The sequence below is a fragment of the Desmodus rotundus genome, chromosome 12 (assembly GCF_022682495.2).
Source record: "Desmodus rotundus isolate HL8 chromosome 12, HLdesRot8A.1, whole genome shotgun sequence".
Taxonomy (NCBI): Eukaryota; Metazoa; Chordata; class Mammalia; order Chiroptera; family Phyllostomidae; genus Desmodus; species Desmodus rotundus.
In genome coordinates this window covers 27841770-27858958 of record NC_071398.1, presented here as the reverse complement: position 1 = coordinate 27858958, position 17189 = coordinate 27841770, and the positions used below count along the sequence as shown (strand labels likewise).

At 47.9% G+C, this 17189-nt stretch overlaps 1 protein-coding gene across 1 annotated transcript in view; it reads left to right on the top strand.

Moving 5' to 3' along the window:
• Nucleotides 1-16542, top strand: part of COTL1 (coactosin like F-actin binding protein 1) — a 40266-nt gene extending 23724 nt beyond the window's left edge. Inside the window, exons 3-4 of the mRNA XM_024555935.4 lie at nucleotides 1816-1973; nucleotides 16145-16542. Of these exons, the coding sequence (XP_024411703.1) occupies nucleotides 1816-1973; nucleotides 16145-16255 (269 nt within the window). The 3' untranslated portion in view covers nucleotides 16256-16542. The remainder of the gene's footprint in view (nucleotides 1-1815; nucleotides 1974-16144) is intronic.
• Nucleotides 16543-17189: the final 647 nt, after the last annotated feature.

Below are 17189 nucleotides of genomic sequence, written 5' to 3'. Positions count from 1 at the left end.
TACTAACCAGGCAATGAACTTGATCGGCTCCGTACTGTGTTCCCATTACACTCAGAACAGAAGGCTAGTGGTCTTAGTGTGAACCTATACTCGTATGGGATTCAGCATGGAGCCACCTAGAAAGATTCTGGGAAGAAAGGCACCTTGATTTAAAAAGTAATGTAAAAACCTCATCAGCATTTCAGCATCACCATTGCATCAGCATTACTGGGGTGCTAGTCAGAAATGCAGGCCCCAGGCCCCTACCCTAGATCTGCTGAATCAGAATCTGTATCTTAGCAAGACCCCCAAGAGTCAAATATACACAAATATTTGAGAAGCACACCTCTACATTGTCAACAAGTACCTGAGGGATTTTAAAGCTAGCAACCAAGCGCCATTAAGAATGTCAGTGCTGAGCAGAGCAGCTGGTGCAAAAATAACCCAAACCAGTAGCATCCCCTGTGCCAGCCTTCGCCAGGTAGGGACTGTAATGAGATCTCATGATATGGACACTTAGAATATGAACTATGTGGAAATGAAGCAGGGCAAGGAAATGTGACTTCTCAGTGAAAAGCACAGAATGTCGGTGGAAGAAACAAAGGGGGTCCTGATTAAGTGGGACACAAATGGTAACTAGAAATTCGTTCCCGGCTAGGGGTGGCTCTGCCTCCCAGCGGACCTGGGGCAATGTTTGGACACATTTTCAGTTGTCGTAATGGGTTGGGAAGCATGCTACTGGCATCTTGTAGGTGGAGGCTGAGGGTGCTGCTTAATATTCTATGAGGCCCAGGGTGCCCCACAACAAAGAACCATCCAGCCCACTGTCCTCGGGGGACACGCTCGCGCGCACACTGCACTTTAAAAATTCAAGAATGTTTTGGTGACACAAGGAATGGTGGTCAGGGGAACTTAGCATGTGGAAGACGTTCCAAAGCGACAATAATGAAAAAGTGTGGTAATGAAATGAAAGGGAAATGTAGATCACTGGAGCAAACTAACCTCTAGAGCAGGGTGTCAAACTCATTTTCACCGGGGGCTACGTGGGCCTCATGGTTGCCTTCAAAGGGCTGAATGTAATTTTAGGACTGTGTAAATGTAACTACTCCTTAACAGTTAAACAAGAGCACAGTGCTGCCCCCGGGTGGAAACAAGGTACCAGCAGGATAAAACAAGGAGGAGGGCTGGATTTGGCCCGTGGGCCTTGTGTTTGCCACCTGTGCTCCGGAGTCATTTTAATACAAATGAATATATAAGCTATAACAAGCAGAATGCACCCAATGGAAGAACACTCAGAATTCTTAATGGCCTAGTTGTCTAGCCATAAGCTAGACATGACCAGTGGGCCCAGAGCTGTAAACCAGGCCAAAATAAGGGCCACTTCCCCCCCATCCAACTCCTCCCCAACCCGGTTCCCACCTCCATGTGGCTTTCCTATGCCTAGTCCTAGCGGGGTCTCGAGGCCTGGGGACAAGACAAGCTGACGAACTGCTCCCTGAGTAAGATCCAGAGCTTGCGCCTTGATGGTATGAGGGTTGGGAGGGTGGCAGGTATAGCACCAGAGAGGCTGGTTTCATATCCCAGTGTGGCTTCCTACCACCTGTGCGGCCTTGGGCGTGTCAGGTGACCCTTCTGAACCTTCATGTCCTGTCTGTGAAATGGGCATCAAAGCCTGGGTGCTGTTGTTGGGATCAAATGACAGAATGTTGGCCAAGGTCAACCTTAAGTCCCAGCTGCGCTGCTCTGGGTGCACCCATGGCTTATAGCCCTTCTTGGAGATGTGGTTTTGGGGTGTTTTAACCAAACCCTATGCCCTCTTTTTGCTGCTGGCTGCAGATGATATCCGATTCTTCGCCTTTGTGCGCTTCACCACTGGGGATGCCATGAGCAAGAGGTCCAAGTTCGCCCTGATCACGTGGATCGGCGAGAACGTCAGCGGGCTGCAGCGAGCCAAAACCGGCACAGACAAGACCCTGGTGAAGGAGGTTGTGCAGGTAATTGGCCTCGTGTTCCTTCTGCACCTGGGGGTCACATCCAGAAAGGGTCACCATCTAGTAGGGACTGAGAGGGCTGAGTTTGACTCCTGAGCCTGTGACTTAGCTGTGACTTCAAGCAAGCCATGCTTTGCCTCTGGACCACACAGCCACTGGTGAAATGCTGCCAAAATTGTTTTCAGTGTGCAGGCTAGGAGGCAAGTAGCTGCGTTTGTGATCCCGCCCATCCATCACCTGGTAGAAGCGGCTGGGGGTTTACCTCTGAGGTTGGGCAGGTGCCTCATGGAGAAGGGGGCTGGAGGGAGGGCTGGAATAGTGACCACTGCCAGTTTGCATTGTGAATGATCATGGTTGACTTCCTGTGGTGGCCATGAGGACCCAGTGTGAGAATTCATGCATGCCCTCTCTGAACGGTGCCTGGCACACAGTAGGGACTTGAAAACACTTGTTGAATGAACAAATGTCAACCTCTTGAGGGCCAGTGGGGACATTATGATAATCTTGATGGATGTAATGACTCAGGCTGTATCGGGATGGCACAGACTTCTAGACTGGGTAGCTGGGCACTGCTCAGGGCTCACTTGTTCCCAAGGCCCTCTTTGCCTGAAAGGAGAGAGGGAAAGGCGGGCGTGCCCTTGGTTTTGTCTCTGAGCTTCTGAACAATTCTACTTGTAGAGTTCTCAACTGCAAAATATTTTTCATTTTGGACATATTGAAAATCGACACTTGGAAAGGTTGGGGCTAGGGCACGTGGGCATGTGAGAAAAGAAACTCTGAATTCCAGACAGAAAACCAAGTGCAGGGAGCTGAGGGAGAGAGTTCTCTTCCTGCCAAAGGGCTCTCCATTTTGCAAAAGGATTTTTTCAAAACCCGTGCTAGGGAGGTGGGGTAGCTATTGGGTAGGGGCTTTCTTCTTCAGGTGATGAAAATATTCTAGAATGGACTGTGGTGGTGGCTGTACATATCCGTGACTGTACCAAAAGCCAGTACATTGTAAAAAAAAACAAAACACACACACAAATAGGCTGTGTGCCATGTGGTGTCCTGGCTTGGGTCCTGGAACAGAAAAACTGGTGAAATCAGAACGAAGTCTGGAGTTTAGTTATGGCGCCATTCCAGTGCTGGCTTCCCCATTGCGACAAGCAAACCCCACTAACACCAGAGGTTAATCATTGTGAAATTGGGTGCCGGGTTTGGGAGAACTATTGGTACTGTCTCTTACAACTTTTCTATAAGTCAAAAATTACCCCCAAATAAAAATTTATTTAAAAAATAATAGGAAAGAAAAAAATTCCTATCATTCCCTTACCACAGCCTATTTTTCCATCCTCCCTACCAGCTCTGCGGGTGAGCTCACCCACTGTGCGTTGATGCAGACACAGCCTGCAAATCATGCTCTCACTGGCTTCTGTTTTATTTTTTTCACTTAACATAATTTCATAAACTGTGCGACCGCAGAGCCGCAGCAGTGAACACTCTCTGGAGGCCGACTGTCCCTTTCCCAAGTGTGCTGCAATGTCCTGAGTGTTCCCTGGCTGTTGGCTTCCTGAGTTGCCTCCCATTTTTATCTGTGTAAATAATGTTTCACCAACAGTCTCATACACGCAGTTCCTTCCTCTCTTCCAATCGGTTGTTTCTTTAGAATATGTTTTCAGGAGGTGGGGTTCCAGAATTAATAGGTGTGATGATCATTTTAAAAAGGTATGGGTTGTCAGCCCTGGAGGAGTGGCTCAGTTGATTGGAGCATCGTTCTGCACACAAGAAGGTTGTAAGTTCGATCCCCGGTTGGGGCTTGTATGGGAGAAAACCAGTTGATGTTTTTTCTCTCTCTCTCCCTTCCTCTCTCTCTAAAATCAATAAATATACCCTCAGGTGAGGATTTTAAAAAATAATTAAAAAAATAAGAAGGTATGAGTTGTCAGATTACCTTCTAAAAGGGTTAGTACCATGTCTGGGACATAGTAAATATTCAATAAATGGTTTCAATGGTTAACCAATTTTCAGGGGGTTTCTTTTATGGCAGCAGAATGAACAGTGCAAAGAATGCATGTCCCATGGCCAGCGTCTCCTGCTGGAGTCTGCCGTCCACACTTGGTTAGCTCTCTTCGTTGGCCAGCCCTGGGAGTGGCCGGAAGATGAGGGAACAAGCAGGGAGAGAGCGTTTGCCCGGATGTGTCCAATGAGGGCAGTGTTTTGAATCTTGCAAATTGTATTGATAAAGTATAATCACATCCAGTGGATCATTTTAGCCATGGTAAAGCATACAGTTCGGTGGTGTTAAGTACATTCACTGTGTTGTGCAACCACCACCATTATTAGTGCCAGAACTATTTTATCACCCCTCCAGAAAAGCTCTGTACACATAGTAACCTGCTGACTTCCTTTTAATCTAGAATTCATCTCACATTGGTGAAGTGGGCCAGTGACTGAGAGTGATTTGGGGAAATATGATTTTTTGGTCAGAACCCTCAGTTGATAGTATTGGTTATAGTTATTTTGTTTGTGAACTCAATTACATTGCAGCAAAAAGGGAAATTGTCTGATTCTCTTGCCTGGGAAGTATATAAAGAGTTTGCTGGCTTTAGGTGTGGCTGGATCCAGGGCTGAATCAGGATCTTCCATTCATCTCTTTTCTCAGGGTTTGGCCTCAGGTGGCCTCCGAACAGCAGGAAGAATGGTCCAAGCCTGATGGTTGTTCTTGTCTTGATCCCAGGGAGAGAGCCCTCCTCCCTCAGTGTCAATCAGTCCTTTAAAATGACCCTGACTGGCCCAGCTTAGGTCACATGCACATCCTGTGGGACAGGGAGTTGGGGCTTCGTGATCGCCAGCTCTAGCATAGTTCCAGTTAAAAGAAAGGGTTGCTGGTACGTAGGTGGAGAGCCCAGATGTCCCCTCCAGTGGGGGGCTTGGGTGCCTCTTGAACTGAAGGTGCAGTATAATAGTTTGACCATTACCTTTTGCATTTCCACCTATGTATTTAAGGCTTATTACCTGAAACTATTACAAAACCTCACATTATACTACAGTTGTGAATATAGCCATTTAAGTTACAAAGGGTCAATTTTGCTGGCATAGTGGTGTCTTTTTTTAAAGATTTTTTATTTATTTATTTTTAGAGAGAAGGAAAGGGAGGGAGGAAGAGAGGGAGGGAAACATCAATGTGTAGTTGCTTCTCACATGGCCCCCACTGGGGACCTGGCCCACAACCCAGGCACGTGCCCTGACCAGCGAATCGAACCAGCGACCCTTTGATTCTCAGCCTGCACTCAATCCACTGAGCTACATCAGCCAGGCTAGTGGTGTCTTTTGACAGTCACAGTAATCATGCCGATCCTGGCATGTGTGTATGTTTCCCCTTTGTTCAATGGGGACTCGGACCTGATGTCCTCTAAAGGACCCTCCAGATGAGCTGTTCTGGATTCCATATTCTGGGGACTGGATCACTTTCCCAGCTTTTGCCGTGATTTCCACATGAAGAGTAAGTGGTTGACTTTTAGTTTAAGATTATTAATACACCCTTGGTTTTTAATGTAACAGAAGTACTACGCCCACATCCCTATGCTTTGTGTGAAACGTAGAGAATGTGAATTGATGTAGATACAGTGAAGTCAAGAAGGCGGGCCTTCTACCTGCCTGGCTGTGAGCACGCCTTTCTTCCTCCCTGGGCCCCACTTTCCCCACTTATAAAATGAGTCTGGTGAGTTGACTTACTGTGTTCATATTCTGTTTTGACATATTCTGAAATTTCTCATTTTTTTCTTGGGGTGCTTTGACAACTTCTTAACTGCAAAGGAACTTTATTTTACTCTGTTGGACAAGAAGACAGGGTGTGCAGTGGTCTGGAGTGCAGTCCTTCTGAGCCGGATGGCGTGGGTTCCGGTTCCAGCTCCACCACTTACTGTGTGGCCTTGGGCACATCGCCTACCCTCTCTGGGCCTCAATCCCCTGAGATCCAAAAGAGGGATAATGTAGTATCTGTTTCTTTGGGTTGTGATATAGAAAAAGTGTTTAGAACCGGGTTTGGTGGAGATCCCGAAGGAGTAGTTATAGTTACTCCAGGCTGTCCCTTTTAGACCCCAGGGTGATGCCCGTTTTGTGTGCCGGGAATTATTTCCTGCGCAGATGGTAGGCCCACACGGTGAGCCATGGGTGTGGGGCATGAATCTTGATCCAAGTTGCCTAATTCTCTTGCAAATGGCTTAGACCAGAGTTGAAGCCATATCAACACACAAGGCCCTGGCCTCACCCACCCTTGCCAACACTGACTTCACACGATCCATACCTCCTCTGGGGCCTGCCGTACAGGCGCATCGGCATGTGGAGAAACTGAGGCCCAGAGCAGTGCATAGCACTTGCCCCGGACCCACGGGCTAACAAAGCAGCAGAACCCGGGCTGGAGCCCAGAGGAGTTAAAAGTCAGGTTTGACTTTGGGTCTCTTTGGTCTGTGTTCAGAGCCAGGCTGAGAAACCGAGCCATGTTAGCGGCTTGGGGAAAACAGGCTGCGGGGCCGGTCGGGCGGAGGAGGACGGCGGCACCGGACTTCAGTCCTGGGAGTGTGGTGATCTGACGAGCACGCACGGCTGCTTCTCCGCCGCTGTCATCTGCTGCACAGAAGCGCCAGGCTGGTGCCGAGGACGAATCGCCCATCCTGTGTTCTGGCACCTCTGCGGGATTACGGGGACAATGCAGTCGTTACCGTTAGCGACCTGCCTGTGCCAGGCTAGGCTGCCTTGATTTGGAGCCAGCCTTGGTCAGCGATGCATCAGGCTTGCCTTGCAGATGGCTTTATTCACGTGATCTTTTTTATTTATTTTTTTTAAACATACATGAATGTCCATGGGGCCAAGTAACCAGAGGGTACATCTCCGCCTTCAGCGCTGGGAAAAGAGCAGAGTATTTCCTCCAAGAAGCCATGGAGGAAGGAAGGACAGACATTTCAGAGACCGTGTGCAATTATCAGCTTAGTGTATATTCTGATGGCTTCTAAACCCCAGGAGCAGGGTTGTCTTAAATTCTGGACCTCACCCACCCCCCAGGGCCAGATGTCCCCAGTGCTCCTCCGGGAGGGTCACTTTTGCGTACCAGTGTGGAATTAATATTGGTATCAATGGTTTTATTGTGTCCCTACCACGTGTCTGACCCTTTTAAGGACTTTTCACATGTTAAATCACTTATTCTTGAAAGCAACGCCATTGCTGTCATCATCCCCATTTTATAGATGACAAGCCTGGGGCCTGGGAGAGTTGAGTGAGTTGCTCTCATGCTTGGACACAGTGGAGCTCGGCCTGGACCCCAGGCAGTCTGGTCCCAAAGCCCCGACTCATGTCACCTCATTACACGTCTCCCCAAAGTCCTCCAGCAACAAGTAAAACATTCCGAGCCCATGTGTGTTTTGGAAACTCTACTTGTGTAGACCTGGCACAGGGAGGGCTCTGAGTTCTACAGGAAACAAACCTTTTATGGTTTGTTTGTTTTTTTTAATTTTACTGCTTCTCAATTTTTCTTATGGTTGAAACGTTTAATTTTTTTATCCTCACCCAAGGACACTTTTCAAGCGGACACTAAACATGGTTGCTTTGTGCTTATTTTTTTTTAAATGCTGAGCTCTGGCTGGGTGGCTCAGTTGGTTGAAGTGTTGTCCTGTATACCAGAGACGTGGGTTCGATCCCCAGTCAGGGCACATAAGGGAGGCCCTGATTGATGTTTCTCTCTCTCGTTTCTTCTTCCTCTAAAATCAATAAAATGTATCCTTGGGTGAGGATTAAAAAAAATTTTTTAATGCTGCTGTGTCAAATAGAAAAGATACTGGGCTTAGGGGGAGTGAGGCCCAGGTTGCTATTCTGACTCCATCAGCTGCTAGTTTGAGGACTTTGGGCAAGTAACTTGATCCCTAGAATCTGTTCTCACTTATTAAAAAGAAAATGTCAATTTTCACAGAGCTGTTGGAAGGACTGAAGAAAAGCAACGGCTGTGAAAAGTTTCCCCAGTTTGGTAACTGGTGAACCCCCCTTCATTCTTCAAAAGCCCAATTCTTTACTCCACTCTACCAGCCTCAGTCAGAATTAATTACTTCTTTATCTGTGTTTCTACTAGCATCCAGGTTCCATGAATTATAAATTATAAATAAGGGTCTCTAGAAAGTAATCTTGAGGGCAGGGACCATGGCCACTTTATTCTGTACCAGGCACATAACAGGTACTAACAAGAAAAAGAAACAACAGCAAAAAATGAAGAAATGAATCTCTTCACATAGGCTCTAGACTGTGTCTTATTCTTTGTATATTTCTAGGGCAGAGGTTAGTAAATGTTCAATAAATGTCCTTTGGGTTGAATTAAATTGCGGGAGCCAGTTACATTCAGGGAGGGCTATGGGCATTGGTTGGAGTTTCCAAAGGCTCTGCTTCTGTTTCAATAGAAAGCAGAGGTTAGCCCTGGCTGGGTCAGCTGGGAGTACCTGCACACCTCTGCTTAACGAGATTTGCTGCTCCGCTGTGCAAAGAATCAGTTGTCACACAGCACTTGGGGACCGTCCACGACTCCTCATTGCTCTCCTGAGGATTCCAGCTGTTTGTGTTTATGCTTCTTCAAGCCCGTGGTTCATGGTAAGGCCCTCGTTCTCCTCAGAGCCAGGAAGGGCCTTCTGTGTCGGTGCATTTCTCCTGGGCCTGGGTCTGGGCTCAGGCAACGGGCTTTGCTGCTCATGTCATTTATGACATGATATAATTTTTTCAAATATTATTGATTGATTTTTAGAGAGAGAGGGAGAGAAACTTTGACTCTTTCCACTCATTTTTTACGCATTCATTAGATGACCCTTGTATGTGCCCTGGCTGATGGTCAAACCGGTGCCTTTGGCACACCAGGACGATACTCTAACCAACTGAGCTGCCCGGCCAGGACTCACGTAAAACACAGCCACCTGTTGACAAGTACGGAGCCCCTCAGCAGCCTGTGACAGGTGATGCCAGGTGTCATGTTTGGAGGGCCAGGCTTATTCATCATGAGCCTGGTGCTGTTACTGCCCCCAACACAGAGATGAGGAAATAAAGGTTTGCAGGGATGAGTCCTAGAGCCAAGGGGACTGTCAGAGGGTGGGGGCACGGGAGACCCCTTTAACAGCGGTCTGGCCAGTCAGAGCCCTGCGGCCAGCTCTGTGCTCCAGAGTTCTTTTAACCGAACTCTCTGGAAATTTGGGATCATAATATACCTCATGGAATCGTAAAAATTAAATAAGACACTGTATTTAAAGTGTCTGATGTATATACAGTGTTCAGTGTAGGTACTATTTACTTATTTATTCAACGTCTGTTGAAAGTGAAAATAGCTTGGTATTTACCGACAGTGAACATCTGTGACTGTGAGTTGTCCTTTAAAAAAATATCTGTTGAATTATTGCTTAGGGAAAAGTTCCCCAAAGTGGGTGCGGCTAGGAAACCAGAAATGCTACGTACAATTTTGACCAGGTAGAAACCAAAGGCCTAAGCTTGGATTTAATCTTGCTTATCAGCTGATTGATAGCAGGGGCTAGTTGGAGCTCTGGGTTCAGAGGATTCTGAGGTTAATTAAGTCTGAACTTAGTGCGCATGACTCATTTGTGATGTCTGCTGTGGATACAGGAGAGAGCTGCATCTGTTTTCCCCGTTCTTGCCCTGATCTAGCTGGAGCCATAGTCAGAAATCAGGCAAAGTGGAGTCAGATTCCAAGCAGTCGCCCAAATGCTAAAGAGGCGGGTGGCCCTGCAGGGTGAGGATGTGAGGCATATGGATGGCCGCCCCTATTTCTGCCCAAAGGTATCCACAGCATGCTTCAGGGTGTCATATCTTCTGCCCTCCCTCTGCACTGGACAGTTATCCTGTGCCCATTGGAAATGTGACCGCATGCCTCTCTCTTGTCCTTTGTTCTCTCCTTGGTGAAGTCAGGTCTCGTCATTGCTGAACTATGGTGGCGAGGCATATGCCTTTGTTACTGAATCTGTCAGACACGAGACCACAGCATTTTGATGTTTGTTTTCCGCTTTTCTGTGATGACTCATGCCTATTGTAAGAACTTGTTCTTTCTGAGCAAATTACACCTTGCTAGAAGGATTTTTCAAACCTTGCTCTTTGAAGCACTTTGGAACAGTTGTAGGAGGGAAGTGTAGGAGGCCCAGGAGGGGCTGGCAGCTGAATGCCCAGCAGGTCTGACGCTGTGCATTTCCATCTGGCTCTTGTTCCAGCTGCTGGAGTCCAACTGCTTTTCTTCAGCACACCGAGGTCTTTGGTTTATAATACAATCTTTGCCCACTTGGGGAAAAATGCATTTTTGTGGCCAGCATGTGCCTTGTCCACCCCCTGCTCCACCCCTCACACGTGGGAGGGGAGAGTCTGTCCCCTGCACTATTTTGCAGGGGTTTGGGACCAGCCTTCCACGAGCCAGCACACTGCTTTCCTGCAGAAAGCCAGGCTCTGGTCCCGAGGTTGACTTTTCTGTGCCAGTTTTCTCCATTGCCCCTTGGATTCTAGTCTAATTCTATGTGCTCTGGGTGCAAATCCATGGGTGACTGGTGGGAAAAGGGTCTGGAAAACCAGTTGTCCAGCACTCTTCTTTCACGGAGACAGAAATCAGGGCCCTGAGCCATTGACGGCTTCCTTCAGGACATTGTACAGCCCCTGAGTTCTCTTCTTCTGCTCTCAGAGAGACCCCTAAGAACCAGAATTTTGACTTCTGAGGACTTAATGAGTGCCGGACATATAATAGGTGTTCGGTAAGCATGTGTTTGCTGGAAGAGTGAATTGTGTTAGCTCACATTGTCTTTGGATACAACAAAGGTCATGCTTCCTACCTGGCTCCACTTTGTAGAAAGATGCATTGCTGACATCACAGGTGTAACTGTCAAAGCCTCCCCACTCATTTTAATTTCTTCCCAGACCTTCTCCCACATTCTCTAGCCACCCACTTAGACCTAATGTTCTAGGTAGAAGACCTGACAGATCTGTTCAGCAGACCTTGTCCCTGTCTTCTCATGGCTTAACCCTATCCCCAGGTTTTGGGTGGGCAGCTGGACTTGTCGTCTTCTCTCTGCAAGGGTAAGGAGGTGGCAGTGTCACTGCCTTGGTTATTTTGAGGATTCCCCAGTCTTCCCTTCATAAAAATATTAGTGGTGGGGATGGAGTAGTCAGTGTGGGATGAGAGAAGAGGAGCCAGCCACTCCCTGTGCCTTCATTCCGAGTGGTTCAGAAAACTCCTTTATAGCTTAGACTCCGCTAACAATCTTGAGAATGAAGGTGAATCTAGGGTCATTTAAAATATTACGTACTCATCCTTGAGCACTTACTCTGAGCGGACCGGCAGGCTTGCAGAGTGCCCCAGCACTTGGCACACTCATCAGATCCTCACAACAGCCCTAGGGTATGGGTCCTCTTATTGTTCCCATTTGCAGTGAGGAGACTAAGGCTCAGGGCGGGGCAGTCAGGCTGCTGGAGATGCACATGGACAATTGTCCCTATTTGTCTTTGGCCTAAATCTACTCCCAGAACGCTTTAGGACTGAACCTGGGGTTTAAACTCAGGCAGTGGGGAGCTGTTTAAAAAATGAGATGATTTAAAACAAAGAATAGGGAAATATTTATGCACTTTTAAACCAGCCTTGCGAGTAGATTCTTGACTGTGTGCAGAGCCCCGGTTCCTAACCCCAGTCCTCCAGAGCTGCCTTCCTCGGAAGCAGACTGGTGTCTGTCTCATGTCTCTGAAGCGTGAGCATATGTGCACTTGAGAAAAGTCACAGGGACAGAATGTGTCCTGAACTTGGTGGGTGTGTGTTTCCAAACCATCTTGGATTCATATTTAGCTGGGGGGGACTCTTCCTTTGACAAGTCCTGCTCTAGCAGAGAAGGGTGAGACCCTGCCTGAAAGCTATTAGCCAGAGACACAGCATTCTCGGATATGACAAAGATCTTTCTAGAACCAGACTGGCTCATTTGGCTTAGAAGTGTGTGACATTTGGCTTAGGCAGCTTTGACATGCTGACACGGAGGGCCAGGCAGTCTGGTGCAGTCCGGGAGGTGGGTTGCAAAGGAGAGAGGATGTGAGAGAGGCCAAGGCCAGGCCTCACCCCTGGGCCCCTGCCTGGAGGCTGCCCTGGGCCCTGGGGGTGGGGGGGTGGGGGGAGGGGAAATGATCCCTGCCTCTAGTCTCTTCTAGTTGCTTCTCTATCACATGAGGTGGTGAATGCCAGGGTTTCAAAGGCTCTATCAGCTCCACCACTCCCCTTTCTTTTTGCTAATGAAGGTATAATTTACATAGAGGAAAACGCATGAATCTTAGGTGTATAGATTGATAAAATTTGAATTTTACAGTTTTGAATTCTTGTGCATGCCTGTGAAACCACCACCCAGATCAAGACCTGGAACGTTCCCAGCCCTCAGAAGGCCCCCCTCCCTGACTCAGGTCAGCCCTGGTGTTTTAAGATTAATGATTCCCCGTGGCTGAGCACGGTAATCTTTCAGGCTCTCTCCTGTCCTGCCTAGACCAGCACTGTCACCGGCTGCCTGTGGCTGCTGAGCACAGAGGTCTGGCTTGTCGTCCTGCTGTGTGACGCATGTGCACAGGGCACACTGGCTCTGGGAGACTTAGTGTGGAGGGAAGGAGGTAGAAGAGCTCGTTGATGACTATACATCGATCACATTAAAGCAGCAATATTTTGAATCTATAGCATTAGACAAAATATTTTTACAATCAATGTCACCTGTTTCTCTTTTGCTTTCCTCAAAAGGGGCTCCTGGAAAACTTGAAATTCTCTATGTGTTAGTGTTGTCCTAGGACCTGACAGTCCCCTTGCTAGTAAGAAATTGTCTCTTAAGTAGTGTTCCCTGCATATGCCCCAGTAGCCATTTGACGGCACCCTGAGTGTCAGCAACGGTGACTGAGAGTGTGGAGGTGTGAGCGTGGCGGGGCAGTGGCCATCTTTGCAGGCGTGTTCTTGTGGTTTTAGTGTGGTAAGTCCTTGCAGGCTTCTGCAGGTCTCAGGTCTTCCCCCCACTTCACCCCTTTTTGCTCATATCTGTCTTTTTAAATTATTAATTAATTAATTTTAAATCCTCACCCAAGGACATGTTATTGATTTTAGAAAGAGAGGAAGGGGGAAAAAGAGAGAGAGAAAGAGCAACATCGATTGGTTGCCTCCTGCATGAGCCCAGACCAGGTGTTGAGCTCACAACCTAGGCATGTGCCCTGACCAGGGATCGAACCTACAACCTTTTGGTATGTGGACGACACTCCCACCAACTGAGCCATGTGGCCGGGGCTCTGCCTTTTTTAAAAAAACACACAATGGAGTCCATGTCTGGGGGTGCTGGCGTCTCCCTTGACAAGTCCAAGGCCCACTTTGAGAGGACTGCTGGCGGTGGAGAAATGTGAGGGTCTTTTTGAGTTGGGTTTTAGGCTGAATCAGACCTTTTGGGAACTTTTGAAGAGTCCACATCATGAGGGGAAGAATCGACTCATTTTTGAAGCCCCTGAGGGTGCGTGGGCATCCTGGGTGCGGGGAGGCCTGTGAGGCCCCCTGGGACTGCCCCTGCGTGGCCATCACTTCCCATCTGCCCTTGGGGTGCTGGTCCCCACAGTGGGGGTGGGTAAGGTTGCTTTTCTATGTACTTTTGTTTGGTAGAATGATTTTTTGCTAATCTCCTGGTTTTAAACATGCCTCTGGCATGTAGCATAGGGTTTGGGGTTACTTTTTTTGGAGTTTGAGACAGCCTGTTTTAAAAGGAAGTTTTGTTCATTTGCATTTATTGTTTATTGTTTTCATCAGTCTCTTTTATCCTGTTTCATTCCTCATTTTGGCCATACTTCGATTTCCCATATACTTGTGGTTTAGGTTGGACTGTGCTCCCGTAGACTTCTTAGCCCCTCTCAAACTTACTTCTTAATCTAAACCTTCTAATGGCTGACCCACACAAACAGGAGTGTCCTTATTGCTTTAGATTGCCATTTATAGCTATCACAGGCAGCGAGACTTTGGACTTCCTTCTTCAGGCACCTTGAGCTGTTGGCTTCCTTCTCCCGAGTCTGCCCTCTGCCCTTCCTCTGTGCCACTGGGGCTCTGGGTTGAGAAACACATTCATTCCCAGTTCTCCTTTCTGGCCCCTTCGTCCAGCTAGGGTTCACTCATACTGAGGACGTCCACAGACACTGGGCAGCACAGTAGGGAATAGAAACGATGTTTAGTCATCTGGGGCGAGTTACACAATCTTGCCAAGCCCAACTTGTGGGTCTTATCACGAATAAAAAGCTAATATACTGAGGGAAGATTAAGTGAGGACATGTGTGAGGCAGCACCTGGCCCATACTAGTTGCTTGATAAATAGAAACCTCCCCCTCCCCCCTCCCTGTTCATATTCACAGTGGCTTGGCATGGCAAACGGTTTGTGTCGATACTGTAAAACTTGACCTTGAGTGCTCTCCTGGCTTAGTCATTCTACTTGGCGGGATGGTGACTTATGTTTGTACTCATGGTTTTTTAAATTGAAGGATAACTCACATACCACAAAACGAACCATTTTAAAATATACACTCCAGTGGCATTTAGTGCATTCACAGTGTTGTGCCACCAGCACCTCTGTTTCGTCCCAAATGTTTCATCAGCCCCCAAAAACCTCAGACACATTGGTGGTCACTCCGTATTCCCCCTCCAGTCCCTGGCAGCCACTTATCTGGTCAATACTTCCTGTCTGTATGGATTTGCCTTTTACGGACAGTTTACATAGATGGAATTCTCTACTACATGCTCGTTCATAGCTGGCTTCTTTCATTTACCATAATGTTTTGGAGGTTCATCCGTGTTGTAGCATGAATCCTTTCATTCTTTTCAGGGCTGGGTAATATTCCATCGTGTAGACAGATCATATTTTGCCTATCTGTTCATCTGTCGGACATTTGAATTCTTCCCCCTCTGCGGCTGTTCCGCATAATGCTGCCAGGAATATTTGTGTGTGGGTGTTTGTGCATGTACGCTTTCATTTCGCTTGGGGAGATTCCTCGGAGATCTGCTGGGTTTAGTACAGGGTTTTAAGAATTAAGTGTGCCAATGTGTGGTGGTGTCTGGTACACATAGGTGCGTAATAAACGGTGGTCATTACTGATGTTATTTCCTTGTGGAGTTTGTTTATGAGGCTGATTTGCTGACTTTCAGACTTGTTATTTATATTTTAGTAAGATTTTCTGTATCTGTCACCATTCTCAGGTTTGTCTTGTTTATTGAAGTCTTATGATCCACATGTTAAAATAATTGTCGATTCCTCATGGCTCAGGGTTATCTGATAAGCCAGCTCACCTGCTTCGCTCATTCACGCCACAATATAAGTATTTACCGAGTGCCTCACATGTGCCTGGCTTGTGGAGGTTTGTGGTTGAAACGTGCACCCGAAGAGAGCACAGGGACCACCTTTAGCTTATCGCTAAAGCCCCATCACATGGCATGATGTTTGTTAAATGAATGCAAACCCCCGCCTGCAAGTAACTGAGTGTGGCTGAGAGCTCAGTACATACTCTGTGCATTCAGTGCCCGGGCTGATCACTCAGACCTGGGACTGGAAACCCTGTACCATTGTGACGGGGAAGCTGGCCTACACCAGCTCGTGAGAGCCAATCGCATGTCTCCTCCCACCTCTACGGACAGTGATGTCATGTTGGTAGCTTGAAATCAACCACCATAGGAATATTTACACCATAGAAATGGGCAAAAGCTAGAAATCAGGGCTTCTTTCTGGTTTCTTTCACTCTCTTTGAGAGCCTGGTGTTAAACATTGACCAGCACAACAGCCTGCCTTTCTAACCTCATCTCCTACTATTCTCCTAATGGTGGTGTTTCACAAATGGGGCAACTGAGGTACAGAGAGTTGAAGGAACTTGTCCAAGGTAGCATAGTCAGGAAATAACAGAGCTAAAATTCAAACCCACATCTGACCTTGGCCCATCTCCATGGTCTTGGGACTACACATTACACAGTACCTTGACTTTACCCATTTTCTGATCTTTAGTCATGTTTTTTTTTCTGCCAAACTGTTTTGCCACCAAATTTTTATTTTGATCATTTCTTAGTATTTTAGGTGCTGAGACGTCCCGGCGTATTGCCTGAATAATGCTTAGATCCTGTCCCTTCTTACCAGGAACTCTGTTTTATTTTGTTCTTGCAGAATTTCGCTAAAGAGTTTGTGATCAGTGATCGGAAGGAGCTGGAGGAAGATTTCATCAAGAGCGAGCTCAAGAAGGCTGGGGGAGCCAATTATGATGCCCAGACCGAGTAACCCCAGCCCTCCCCCTGCCCCTTGCCAAAGTCATTTGCCTGCTCTCCGGGGGAGGGGACCTCGGCTTCAGCTACGAGCCCATCAGGGAGAGGAGACGCAATGAGAGGCAACAACCCACCACCCTGTCTGCACCCCAGCTCCCCTTCCCTGCTTCCCTCACGACTCCTGATATGTCCTATCTCGCAAAGCTCGTGGAATGTCTTTCTTTTACCTTCTTTCTCTTTTGTTCCCCACTTTCTTGTTCTGAAGAAAAATCATTGTGATGCCAAGATCAGATCTTGGTGCCTCCCATGGTGACATCATCAGATCTGAGGCACCTCCCATCGTAACCCCTTTCCCTGACATTTCTCCTAGCCTGCCTGGCCTCCTCCACTGAGACCTCATGTTGCTCTGGAGCCCTCGCCAGTGCTGCCGTCCTGGTTTTCCTCGGCTTGCCCACTCGCCTAGCGCGGAGGAGGCAGCTGTGCCCAGAGCCACGCCATTGCCATCGGCCTTCATAAGCACACATGTTCGCCCCACGTGTCAGGCCCAGACCTCCCGGAATGTGCTCCAGGGTCCCTCCCCACCTCATTCAAAGTTGCCTAAGCTGCAGAGATGGTGCTCGGTGGTGAGAGGTGTAGGCCTGACTCAGACCGCAGGAGAAGAGAGAAAACTTGCCTTAAAAGTTGCCTGGCATTCGCTTTCCCACCCTTTTGATTGGAGTCCCACTGTGGCATGGACTGGGGGAAAGGTCTGAGTCCAGACTCAACAGAGGGAGTCTTTCAGGGTCAATTCAGAGGCTCCCAAAGCGACGAGGACGTTAGGGAGAGAGGCCTGGGGTGCAGAACAGGAATGCAGGTAGAACTGGGAACCGATTCTTTACTTTCGGGTCCTCTGCCGATAGCAGGGACCTCGCGGGCCAGAGGTCCTCTCTGCCACCTTAGCTGGGTGTGCA